Below are 13,337 nucleotides of genomic sequence, written 5' to 3' on the forward strand. Positions count from 1 at the left end.
TTTAATATTTGATGAATTATTGTATTTTAATGTTTTGCTGGAAGCCGCCCAGAGTGGCTGGGGAAACCCAGCCAGATGGGTGGAGTATAAATAAATTATTATTATTATTATTATTATTATTATTATTATTATTAACCCCGCAGGCTCTTCTGAGGGTCTTCTGATGAGAGTGTGGGCTCCCTTTACACGCCAAATTAACTCATAAGGGAACGTTGACCAGCAACTGCTTTGCTGCACCCCAGGCAGGATGAAGGAGTAGTTGGGAAGGAGGGTGGCAGCAGCACCTACCGGAGAGTAAGACCCACTGGCAGCCCTGGCAATGAAGGAGGTGAGAGGGGCTTCTCTCAAAAGATGTTAAATTATTTTTGTATGCCACAACTGCTGCTCGTATTTTGTTAGCTAAAAAGTGGAAAACCCAAGAATTACCAACGATAGAAGAATGGCAGATGAAGATGATGGATTTTTCGGAGCTAGCCGACCTAACCGGAAGAGTCCGCGACCAGAAGGAGGAGGAGTATCAGGAAGATTGGATCAAATTTAATGATTACTTAGATAAATATGTTAAGTTAAATTAACTGAAAACAGCTTGCAGATACTTAATTGGCTTAGGATTTTATTTATGTTAAGTGATGAATTAATATGTTTAATTTCATAATGTGAAGATTTAAGAATGTTAATGTTTAAGTTAAATTTTATAAGAACTGTGATTTGGAAAACCGTTAAAAGGATATGCAATGAAATTCAACCAAGGGGAAGCAAGGAAGTCATTTAACAATGTTAATAAGTGTAATTTTCAATAAGGCTATGATTTATGTTTGTTTGTTTATAATGTTGTGAAAACCAATAAAATTTTGAAAAAAAAGAGAGGGGCTTCTCTCGAGTCCCGCCCCGTCCATCCCACCCGCTTTACCTGTTTTTATCCGGGAGTTTCAGCCACTGCTTCCTGTAGCCCTTGCAATCCACCACATCCAGCCACTGGGAATAGGCCTTCTCTGGGTCCAGCACGTGGCTGTAGACCAGGAGGCAGCAGGGGGCAGACGCCCAGGTGTGGCCCGGAAGGCTCTTCTTGACCTGCATGGGGTCCTGGGCGCTGTTGACCCACAGCACGGCCCCATCCTCCATCAGCACAAAGAGGGTCTCCCGGGGCAGGCAGTACGCCACGTCCAGACCCTGGCGGGGGCTGTCCAGGAAGAGGATGCCGATGATGACTCCGCTCTGAGCATCCACCATCCGCACGGTGGAGTCCTGGCAGACGCAGAGGGCGCGGACGGGGAAGGGACCCAGGGCCTCCAGGTTGACGCAGCTGATGCGCCGGACGCGGCAGCCCACGGGCGTGTACAGCGAGTAGAGCTTGTTGATCTTCCAGAGGGTCAGGGAAGAGCCGGAGACGGAGACGACGTGAGAAAGGGTCACGGCCTTCAGGGTCTCCACGGGCTCCGACAAATGGACCTGGTCCACCTGGTCAATGGTGTTGAGGTTCCAGGTGCGGATGGTGCCGTCCTGGGAGGCGGAGAAGATGAGGGGCCTCTGAGGGTAGATGGTCACAGCAACGACCGGACCTGGGGGCACAAGGTGGGGGGGCACAAGAAGCTCAAAGGGGGCCAAAGCCAGTCACAGCTACGTGGGGATGGAGACAGGAGCGGATCAATGCCTTCGCGCATCTTCAGAAGAGCTGCAGGAAGGAGAACAGGCTCCACCTGGTCCTGCTTTGAGCTCTTGGTTCTCCTTACTGTGGGATGTGAAGCACAAGAGCAGTCAAGTACAACATTCCTAGAGTCAACATGTTTACTCATGGGGAGGAATGTTTGTCCAGCCAGCAGGTAAACTTCCTGTTTCCTTCTGGGCCGGGACAGACTTCCTCTGCATGTGACTAGAGGTGGGCAGGGCCTCACCTGTGCAGGTAATGACAAAAGCACAGGGCAGGGCAGCCATCTCTCTCTCTGTGACTACATGCATTAAATAAGCAACATCTGCTTAGCCAAAGATGCTCTTTTGGCCTCCAGCCAAGAGAGGACAAACTATCTCCTTATGAGATAGTTTCCACGTGTATGTTACTTTTCGAAGCTAAGTCTGCCTTCTGGGATCCAACTGTGAACAGAATGTGAGTAAACTCTTTTTATACTTTTATAGAAGACTGGTCGTGTCTTATCTTTTATAGAAGCTTTAGAGCGTCTGAGCAAACGCATCTGCTGTGAGTTTAAAAAGGGGAATGTTACTCTGCTAAATTGTGAACTTGTTAACACAAGCTGGAAAGGCTATTATCAGACAATATATCCTCTCCTGAATCCCTGAACATTCCCGCACTTACAACCCAGTACTAATTCATATAGCTAGATGTCTTGGCCAGGATAGATATTCAAATGTCCAACGGTGGCTCAGCAGACCTTATCAAAGACCTAGAGACATTCAACATCAACAACTGCTCGGCACCCTTATGCCTTTTAGCAGCTGCGTGCTAGGCAGAAATTCAACAGGTTCAGCCTCCCATCGTTGTATTTTCATGTTGGGAAAAACTCCCCCATTGACTTTCTGGCCATAAAACTATCCTGTAGGAGGAAAGAGTGGCTATTGCAGCCAGGGCTGCCCCCATGACGATGAGGCACCCCTCTTGGACACGCCACTCCTGCGAGGGAGGCAGCAGCCAGAGGTGCTGCAAATGTGAGTGTGTCCCAGCCTAAGGGGGAAAGAGGCGTCGGTCTCTTGCCAAAGGCCTTCCTAGCGGCTGGGGGGGGGATTCTTCAGTTGCCCTTATCTCCGCATCCTGGCTGAGAGTGACGCACCCACGCTCACCCGTGTGGCCCACAAAGACCATCTGAATGTGCCAGTTCTTGTCCCAGACCTTGATGGTTGTGTCCCGTGAGGCCGTGATGGCACAGCCGATCACTTCGCAGTAGGTGAGGTCTGTGATCACCCTGGGAGAGAAGACGAAGAAGAGCAGCCCGGGTTACATCAGGTCCTTCTTGGACTGCGTGGTCTCCAGGATCCCTTACAACTCTACCACTCTACGATCTTATGTTTCCATGGACCATGCAGACCAGCCCTCCGCTTCCCAAAGCAGCTCAGTCAGGTGGCTCTGAGGTATTAGCAGCAGGACACAAACCAAGAACTGCCACCCTTTTCAGAGCCCCAGGGTTCAGTCACCACCACCACAACTTGTGGGAGAGAATTCTGGATGTTGTGCTTTGTGCGCGAAGAGACATTCTCTCTCTCTCTCTCCCGTGTCTTCGGGATCTACTTCCCATTGGCTTCCTTGGATAAATGCACCCCCTCCCGCCTCTAGTCTCAAGTTTGGTTGTAAGTTGCTTTGGGTTGCCTTGGGCAAGATAAAGTCACTAACAAATTTAAGAAATCATAAAAACAAATAACGCTGGGGCCACAGGAGGTCAAGTGGAGGTGCTTCTCAGTCATGGGGGTGGGGTGGGGGTCAAACTAGCCGCAGCCTGGGTGGTGCGCAGTGGGAAATTCCACTGGGCCATTCTGAAGCTCTCTAAGCGCGTTAATGATTAACTGATAATGTTCTCTGCTCTTACAGGTGAGTGTTTAACCTTAAGTCACATGATTAAGGTATTCAATTGCAAATTTGCCATTTTGAAAGGGAGTTGCCTTTGGGCTCTTTGTTCTCAGGCACAGCGGGAGAAGGAGGTGTAAATTACCCTCTCTGGGAGCTGTATAGACTCAGGCTGGATCCAGGTTCGTGCAAGCTATGGAATAAACAGAGCTTTGATTTTTGCAGATTGTAATTATGTTATATATTTAAGTTATGCTTGAATATACACGCACTTTATACAACTTTCTGGAGGTACCATTGTTTTGTACCTGTTTTTGAAGAAGTTCCAGTTAGTGAAGCTTTGAATCTGATTTATGGGTCTGGACAATTTGTATTCTAATAGGGTTCAGTTTTTATGCATCCGATTGGTTCAAGCTGCACAATATTAATATCTCCAATAATTATCTCCCTTAGTGGGTTGTGCAAGCCATTGCTCCGAATGATGTTTTTTATAAAGTAGGGTGCGGGGGCCACTGGAAATGAATTAACGGAACCAAGTGGGTGGCAGACCAGAAAAGTTTGGAAACCGCTGCCTTATATAGTCGAAGATGGAACAAGGAGGAACCTGCCCCAGCTCTGTGCCCAAGAGAGCAGCACTGAAAGCCCATCCTTCCATGGGGGCATCCTGTTCCCAGTGGGGCCTCTCTCCTTGCTGGGAAGACCGGCTCTCTGCGGGGCCCGGCAGGAGCCTCACCTGTTGTGGAGCTCCTTCTTGAAAGAGAGGAGTTTCCCACTGGAGATATCCCAGGCCGCAGCGCCTGTCGTGCTGGAGGTGAAGCAGCGCTGGGGCTGGAAGCTGCTGGTGTCCAGGGCGATGTGGGAGAAGACGTCTCCGGGCCCCAGGCCCTCGCTCAGGACGACGCGGCACTGCAGGCTCCGGCAGCCGTAGCGGAAGTCCCAGATGGTCAGGTTCCCGTCCCCCGCGGTCACGATCCGGTTCAGGTTCTCGCTGTAGATCCCGCATCGGATGGGCATGGTGGAGCGGACCTGGGAGAGCAGCTGGAAGCCGGAGTCGAGGACCTGGAGGCCGCCCTCGTCCCAAGCCACAAACTGGTTGACCAGGGAGGCGTGCAGGATTCCCGCCATGGGGGCAGGGGCCCTCAGGCAGCTCTTGTAGGAGCCCTCCTCCTTCAAGGAGTGCAGCTTGTTCTCCGAGTCGAGCACCACAAAGCGATTCCCGTGCACATCGTGCGTCACGCACCGCACGGGGCTGCCCAAGGCTGAGCGACTCAGGTGCTGCAGGCCGTGGCTCAGGTGGATGGGCTTCAAGTCCTCCTTCTTCATCTGCAAGAGCAAGACGAGGGACAGGCAGCGTTGGCCCCCCACCAGCAAGAGCATCGGGCCGAGGGGAGTGCTCTCTGCGCAAGCTTATTCCAGGACTGCATGAGCCTCGGGTCCCTTCCAACTCTTCCATGTTATGATTCCTTTTCTGGAAGCGTCATGGGAGCTGCCCGTTCCTTGGACATGGGCAGAGACCCCTATGAGGGCACCAGGGGCTCAGGCCAGTGGCGGAGGAAGGGGGTGCAGGGGGTGTGGTCAGCCCCGGGTGTCATCACTGAGGGGTGTGTGTGTGACAAAATGAATTTTTAAAAAATTGGGCTCACAAAACTTTTAAGGAGTGACGTGGTGCCTTAGGTGCCTGCAGGTTCCACATTGCCTGTAACAGCAGCGTGGGTCTTGCGTCTGCCTACTGCCTCTCAGCCGCCCTACAGCTGAGGGGGAGGTGGAAGACCCTCGTGCCTATGGGACCGCCTCTCCCGGTATGCCCCACAGAGGACCTTAAGGTCCATAAATAACAACACCCTAGAGGCCCTAAGGAAGTCAGATTAGCCTCAACCAGAGCCAGGGCCTTTTCAACACTGGCCCCGGCCTGGTGGAACGCTCTGTCTCATGAGACCAGGGCCCTGCGGGATCTGATTTCTTTCCACAGAGCCTGTAAGACAGAGTTGTTCCGCCTGGCCTTTGGCTTAGAATCAGTTTGATTCCCTTCCCCTCTTTCCTCTTTCCTTTTTCCTTCTGTGATGGAACTCCTATTTGGGGACTTCCCTGGCTTTTTTCTGGCCCACGTAGGACCAGTCTGGATAGTTGGCCTTGGTGAAGACTTGACGTTTTCATCCCCAAAAAGTTTTTGATTTGAGTTCCTACTGAAATGAGGCTGCATTTTAATGTTGTATTTTAATCTTGTTTTTAAGTTGTATTTCAATCAATTGTTTTTATATTGGTGTTAGCCGCCCTGAGCCTGGTCTTGGCTGGGGAGGGTGGGGTATAATAATAATAATAATAATAATAATAATAATAATAATAATAATAATAAAGGCTCCAAGCGTCAGAGAGGCTTGCCCCGCCCCCATGGGCACAGATCGCCCCCCCCCCCAGCTGCAGGACACGCCCCCGCACCCGGCACCTGAACGGCCAGCTACGCCGCTGGCTCTAGCTATGAGGTCCCAGAGACCTTGGAGAGCTCTCGGGGGATCAGGAGGCTGGGAAACACCTTGATGGCAGAACAAAACAGGTTAAGGCAGGCCCCACAAAGGGAGCAGCAAATATTGTCTGCTTCTGCGAGGGGCTCAGAACGCGAGGCAGAGGAGCTCAGGACAACCAACAGGGCTTGGCCCTGACATTCTCCTTCAATTTCATACAGTTTGGATTTCAGCTCCTACTACCCAAATATGCTGGGGCACCACAGTATGCAGCACATAGTTTTAAAAATGGAATTTGCTCCCCAAAGATGCCGTCATGGTCACCTACTTAGATTTCTTTAAAAGGGGATGTGCCACATTCATGGAGTAAAAGGCGAGCAAAAGCTGCTCGCTTCAACAGCTGTGTTTTACTGCCACCTGTTGGAGGCAGAAAATGCCTCTGAATGCCTGGAACCCCAGATGAGGGAGGAGAGCCCTGAGGGACGTGGGTCTTTCTCGAGGGCTCACCCAGGCATCTTGTTGGCCCCTGATATTCAGAGCACATTTGCAGGGAGCAGGAAGAGAGGAATAAGGTACCAACGGATGACCATTCAAGGCACTGGATGTTCCCTTCCACAAGAGGGTTCATGTGAGCCCCCTCCAAAAGCCTGTTTGCAATGGCAGGAAACATCTCTGGGACACCTGAAGCAGCAGGAGGATACTTGAGACAGGTGCATGGTGCCATTTTCTGAGCAGGTCCAAGTGGCTGGTGCCCTGGCACCTCTCCTCTCCTGATCCCCAGGTGCTGAGGATTTCACTGAGATACAGCTGCCACACCTGGATCCCCCTGGCCAGACTGGCTTCTCCCCCAAGAAATGTACCAGGTCCAGAGCGCGGCGGAGGCGTTTCTGGAGTTTGATCCAGTGTAGGTACGCCCTGCTTGGCTGAGCCTTGGGTACCGGCTGTGGCTCATTCTGCTTCTCCTCCTCCGCTCCCACCTCCTTCGTATTTTCAAAGGGCTCCAAGGACAGGCGCAGCCGCTTCCTTCGCTCTCCACGAGTGGCTGTTGGAGGAAGATGGGAGCTGTAACGATGTCACTCACAAGTGACCCATCGGTTCCCTCCACACCCCTGTGAGGTGCTGTTCCATTTCCCCCTTTTTACAGGAAGTACTCTTTTGTACAGGGGGACGCGGGTGGCGCTGTGGGTTAAACTACAGAGCCCAGGGCTTGCTGATCAGAAGGTTGGCGGTTCAAATCCCCGTGACGGGGTGAGCTCCCATTGCTCAGTCCCTGCTCCTGCCAACCTAGCAGTTTGAAAGCACATCAAAGTGCAAGTAGATAAATAGGCACCACTCCAGCAGGAAGGTAAACGGCGTTTCCGTGCGCTGCTCTGGTTTGCCAGAAGCGGCTTAGTCATGCTGGCCACATGACCCGGAAGCTGCACGCCGGCTCTCTCAGCCAATAAAGCGAGATGAGCGCCGCAACCCCAGAGTCGGCCACGACTGGACCTAATGGTCAGGGGTCCCTTTACCTTTACTTACTCATTTGTACCCATTTGTCTCTGGGTCTCTCCCTCCCCACACAAGCCCCTGAGAGCATCACCCCTTGGGGACAACTCCTGGCTTAGCTCAGCAGCATGATGAGGCTGGTGAACACACTCAGGGGCAGGATCTGGACCCCTCAGGGCTGCTATTAACACCACCCCACCCCGATGCAACCCTGCTTACAGCTTCTGCGTTCCGCCTCCATCGTCCCTGTAAGTTCTGCCTTACTCTGGACAGCAGACTCCTCGTATCAGGGGAGAACAGAGCAGCTCATCCACACAGAGGATGCTGAAGGGCAAAGGGAACCAAACACCCTCCTATAACCTGCAAAGCTGGACTTGGAACCAGCTTTCAAGGCACGGGGTCCGCAGTGGAACCTGAAAAAGTAGCAATAATATTTTTTTTTAAATAATGATGTTATTAAAAGCCCAGCCACCCTGGGTAACCATTAACCATGAGAGTGTTTCTGTAGAGGACTGGCTGAGATGACTGGCAGAATCCATGACCAAGGGAAAGAGACGGTGGAAGAAGATTGGAAGAAATTTAAAGTTTATCTTAAGAACTGTTGTAAAATTAATGAGTGCTAAAATGTCATGGGTAATGTAAAACAGAATTGCAGTGACAAATAATTGGGTAAGAGAAAAAGGATTAAAGTGAATTATAAGTAATTGAAATTAGGGGTTGCTGGAAAAGTTTAAAACAGGGATGCAGAAAAGGGAGGTATGGGGAAGTCGTTGAAACAAGGTTTAAGGAAAAGAGGTTATGAAATTATACGTGTTTATATGTTTGTTTGTTTATGTGTTGTCAGTTGTATTGTGTTTTAATATATGTTGGAAAATCAATAAAAATTTATTTAAAAAAAAAAAGAGAGAGTGTTTCTGTAGAAATGCAGAGGGCTTTCAGCTCATCTGTTGGAAGCGACAAGGCAGAATTGCAAATTATAGTCCATATTTATTGGAAGTACTGTGCTTTTTCATATGTACATCCAGCTCAGTATTCCCCACAACAGTAGGCATGTCATAGGGAATTGGGGAGAAGATCTAATGAGAGCCGCCCAAGGAAGCCACCCATCCTAGGTCTCATCGCACATCAACCTAAACCATGGATTCTTTAACCATAAAATCACCATGAGTTTTGTTCCGATGGTGGTGGTGGTGGCGATTTATTATTATTATTATTATTTCTTACACTCCCTTCACCACAGGGTCCCAGGGAAGGTTGCAACAATTTAAAATTCAGTATTAAAAACAGTTTAATACCAATTACAATCACAACTAGAGAGCGTCCTATCTCAGCACATAGCTGTCAACTTTTCCCTTTTCTTGCAAGGAATCCTATTTGGAATAAGGGAATTTCCCTTAAAAAAAGGAAAACGTTGACAGCTATGTCTCAGCAGGCAAAGGCCAGGCGAGGTAAAAGAGATGCATGTTTCTTAATAAGATATCAATATCCATCCCATCATCAGACAGAATCTTTCCAGGGCAGGTTAGATGATGAAATGCAGATGATTAAAAGCAACGTAAAAACCAGCCTGGACAATTGTTCAATGTATGAGTTGCGCTTTCCACCTGCTACATGCAAAGCCACAAAATGCAGACCTGTGTATCATCAGAAGACCCCAATGACATACACAGAGAGATCTCAGTGAAAAGCTCTAGCACCCATTTCTTACACAGCTCCCCCCCCCAAAAGTGAGGTACCTCTCTGGAGGACCACCCTCTGGAGCTCCGGCCCAAACACCTGACAACTCCACTTTCCTCCAGAGTGACAGCCCCGTTTCTCTCAGAAAGCCCTCCCAGGCCTCAGCTCAGGCTGCCTCCAGGAAGGGCACAGGATCAGGGCCTGGGAGGAGGAGCTGGCACCTCCAGGGGTGCCAGGCCCTGCCCAGGCTTTTGCCCAGCCCCATCCCTGGGGGGTGGCAGCAGCAGGAGAGCCTCCCCTCGTCTCCTTTGGCTCCCAGGGCTTCGCACTGCCCACTCGCAAGATGGCAGCATTTACCTGGGGCCTGCGGGAGCCTGGGCCAGCCGAGCCTCGTTGCCATGGAGACAGGCGTTCTGTTGTCTAGCAGGGCAGGCCTGGCCTGGTCCTCAGGGCAGGAAACGCAACCGGAGAGGGATGCAGGCGGGCGCAGGGAGCCCTCCAGGCAGGGCGCTGGGCTTGGCACACCCAGAGGGGGCGCAATGAGATGCCACCCAGTCCTCAGGAGGGAACAGAGGTCCCTGCCTGTCCGCACTTGCATGTTGGCCCAGGGATGCCAACCTTGTGAGTGTGGACAGAGGGCGGGCGAGGAGGGCGGCCAGCTTAGTTCTCCCCGTCCCTGCAGAATAGTGAGCATCCCTTTGGTCTCCTAGGTGGCCACGCTCTGGCCTGCCTTCTCTGATGAAGAAGTTTTATTGTTATTTATTTACTTATATATTGTGTTTCCACCCCCCCCTTTTCCTTCAAGGAGCTCAAGGGGGCCCGTATGGGTTTTCTTCCTTCTCATGTTCTCCTCAGAGCAATCCTACAAAGCAGGCTAGGCTGAGAGGGAGCGAATGGCCTCCAAGGTCATTCACGGCTAAGCAGGGATTGGAATGCTGGTCTCTCCCAGATCCTGGCAGGGCGCTCTAACCACTGCCCCACCCTGCAACCCAAGGAGGTCTTTGAGGATGAGATGGCCGTCTCTCACCCCAGCAAGGGGTCAGTTTCCTCAAGAGCCCCGGAAGAGGGAGAAAGGCTTCCTCCGGACTCAGTTCAGTTAGGGGTCTTCCTTCTATGACGCCTGTGCAGCTTTAGGGAGAGGGTGCAATTCCAAAGGGGGCTCCGTATTGTTAGCAGAGGAGGAGCGGCTTCTCACGGACACACCACCAGGAGCAGGAAGCCAGGCCGTGGCCCCCCAACCAGGCTGTGTCCCCTTCAGTGCCCACCTTTCGGAATGAGTTCTTGAAGGGCAGCAGGAGGGAAGCAGGAGAGGATGGAGAGACTCGCCTGTGAAGAAAAGCTGCAGCGTCTTGGGGAAGGAAGATTAAGGCGTGACATGGCAGAAGTTCATGGAGAAAGTTGAGAGAGAGAAGTTTTCTCCCTCTCACAACCCTAGAACTTGCAGACATCCCAGGAAGCTGAATGTTGGGAGATTCAGAAAGTCCTTCTTCACACAGCACAGAGTTAAACCGTAGAACTCCCTCCCCCGGGAGACAGTGGTGGATGGCTTTGAGAGAGAATTAGGCAAACGGGTACCAATAATAATAATAATTTATTATTTATACCCCGCCCATCTTGCTGAGTTTCCCCAGCCACTCTGGGCAGCTCCCAATCGAGTGTTAAACACAATGCAGCATTAAGTATTAAAAACTTCCCTAAACAGGGCTGCCTTCAGGTGTCTTTAAAGATAAGATAGTTGCTTATTTACTTGACATCTGATGGGAGGGCCTTCCACAGGGCGGGTGCCACTACCAAGAAGGCCCTCCGCCTGGTTCCCTGTAACCTCACTTCTCGCAATGAGGGAACCGCCAGAAGGCCCTCAGCGCTGGATCCCAATGACTACCAGCCCGAGTGATTCTGCTCTGCCTCCATGGTGGCTCTGCTCTGCACTCCCCGTTGCGAGGAATCAAGGCTTCCAAACGCCTGCTGCTGGAAACCTGGGTGCTGGCACCCTAGAAACCCCAGCCAGCTCTCCCTTGCAGGGCAACAGCACAAAGCGTAGGCCAAGGGCCGTGAGTCGCACAGCACTGGCACCAGATCAAGCAGCTGCCAATGGTCAGTGTCCCCAGTGACTTCCTGGAACCAGCAGGAAGAGGAAAATGATGAGCAGGAAGCATTCAGGTGCCACAGGTGACCCCCCCCCATGCCAGGGCAAACTTTTAAGGAATATTGTGGGACTTCTGTCGGGAAGGGGGAATACTGACCAGGACAGACACCAGACACTTGAACCCAGCAGCTGAAACTGAGGCAGGCCCAGTTGAATTCCATTAGCCTTCCCTACCACAAGGAGTCAGAAGAATATAAAATTGCCAGCATCTTTTCCTCACAGCGGCTGACCAGATGTCCTTTATTTTCCTTCCTTTATACACCACCTTTATCTTCTAAGGATCTCAAGGCGGCCTGCGTGGTTCTCCTCTCCATTTCATCCTCACAACCACCCTGTGAGGGAGGTTAGGGTTTTTTTGAGAGAGCCCAGCAGGCACTAGAGTTTGTTACACACACTGTCTCTTTACCCGCCTGCATTTGTTTTGGGGCAGGAGACATATGGGAGGACGAGGGCAATGTTAATTGGTTGATAATGATTTATGTAGAAAGGTGGGGAGAATGTATTAGAAATAAAGGTTGAGCACAGTCCCCCGAATACTCCCCCCCAGTAGTTGGTGGAGCTGCCCCCTTGTCCCACAAATTAAGGCAGACTTGGTCTGAAATGCTTGCAGTGCTGCAACTTTGCCCCCCTCTCAAATGTCAGTGGAGAAACAGGAACTTCAGAAGTGAAGAAGCCGATGGAAAACATTGAGAGTCACCACTGGCAACATCTCTCCCACCCAGTTGGCACCAGTGGACGGAAGCAATGCAAAGCAGAGGGTCTTTTGCCAGAATCCAATTTTGGCACAGGCTAACATGGCTGTGGTCTAAACCACTGAGCCTCTTGGGCTTGCCGATCAGAAGGTCGGCAGTTCGAATCCCCACAACGGGGTGAGCTCCCCTTGCTCTGTCCCTGCTCCTGCCAATCTAGCAGTTCAAAAGCACGTCAAAGTGCAAGTAGATCAATAGGTACCGCTCCAGCGGGAAGGTAAACGACGTTTCCGTGCATCACTCTGGTTTTGCCAGAAGCGGCTTAGTCGTGCTGGCCACATGACCCGGAAAAACTGTCTGCGGACAAACGCCGGCTCCCTCGGCCTGTAAAGTGAGATGAACACCACAACCCCAGAGTCGTTCGCGGCTGGACTGAACTGTCAGGGGTCCTTTGCCCTTTTTCTTTTTAAAAAAACACTGGCTTCCTGGGTGTGGTCTTGCAGGTTCCTCCTGAAGACGGGGCCTCCAGCTCTGGCCTGAGGCTGCTCCTCCCCCAGTAACCCCATGCAGTGGAGGCGAGGGGGGCAAGCTTCAGATGACACAGACACCCTCCTTGTTGAGACTTTCTTGTCCCAGCAGGCATTTTAAGGAAGTGTTCTGGTTTATGATACTTTTATTATTTCAACGTCTATATGGTTTTTAGACACCACTTAGAAATGCTACTGATTAAATGGTATATAACTGTCTTAAATAAATAACACACACACAAACACACATTCAAACCAGTTAGATTGAAGGCTTGACTGTCTAGGCTCAGTGAAGATACAACTGCCCCACGTCCCTCTACCAAGGTGTGAGCCAGGACTGGCTGACCTTTGCATGTTGCTGGCAGGGTGGAGGAAGAGGCCGCAGAGTACTGGCGCATGTGGATGATGTCACCACCCCCCAACCCGTGAGCCACACTGTGGTCCAGACCCAGACCCCTGAAGTTGTGCCAGTTCAGGGGCAAGAGTGCCATTTCTCAACCCTCCAGAACTACCCTCTGTCTGTCCACACATACAATTCACCACTGGGATATCAAGGCAGACTTACCAGGGACAGGGAGAGAATTCTAGAAATCATTTTGCTCTGTTGTTCTTTGCCTGCCCCAAAGAGAGCGAAAGAGGCTGGGGCAGAAATGCAAGAGCAATCCTGAAGGATGAGGCTGACCCACAGAAGCGCACAACACCCCACCTGTTGCGCTCACAGCTACAGCTTCCCAGGCAACAAATAAGTTCTGAGAGGGCTGTGGGGGGCAGTCACAGAGCAGACCCTTCCCTCTGGCACCCTCTCCCCCTAGCCGGATGCTCCTTCGAGGAAACAGAACGATG

The 13,337-nt window shown here is 51.3% G+C and overlaps 1 protein-coding gene across 5 annotated transcripts in view; it reads right to left on the reverse strand.

Annotated features, from left to right (window-relative positions):
* Positions 1 to 13,317, reverse strand: part of WDR97 (WD repeat domain 97) — a 46,206-nt gene extending 32,889 nt beyond the window's left edge. For 3 of the 5 annotated variants that reach the window (XM_083621807.1, XM_083621808.1, XM_083621805.1), the window contains exons 1-6: positions 9,490 to 9,593; positions 7,675 to 7,868; positions 6,828 to 7,009; positions 4,242 to 4,831; positions 2,791 to 2,912; positions 911 to 1,559 (exon numbers count right to left, since the gene is read on the reverse strand). In XM_083621807.1, the coding sequence (XP_083477933.1) occupies positions 911 to 1,559; positions 2,791 to 2,912; positions 4,242 to 4,831; positions 6,828 to 7,009; positions 7,675 to 7,696 (1,565 nt within the window). In that variant the 5' untranslated portion in view covers positions 7,697 to 7,868; positions 9,490 to 9,593. Of the gene's footprint in view, positions 1 to 910; positions 1,560 to 2,790; positions 2,913 to 4,241; positions 4,832 to 6,827; positions 7,010 to 7,674; positions 7,869 to 9,489; positions 9,594 to 13,059 lie in introns of those variants that run through there. The other 2 variants (XM_083621806.1, XR_014549928.1) reach the window with 2 other exon arrangements.
* Between the last annotated feature and the right edge of the window lie 20 nt (positions 13,318 to 13,337).

This window comes from Podarcis filfolensis, assembly GCF_964270895.1.
Source record: "Podarcis filfolensis genome assembly, chromosome: 7".
In the NCBI taxonomy this organism is placed as follows: Eukaryota; Metazoa; Chordata; class Lepidosauria; order Squamata; family Lacertidae; genus Podarcis; species Podarcis filfolensis.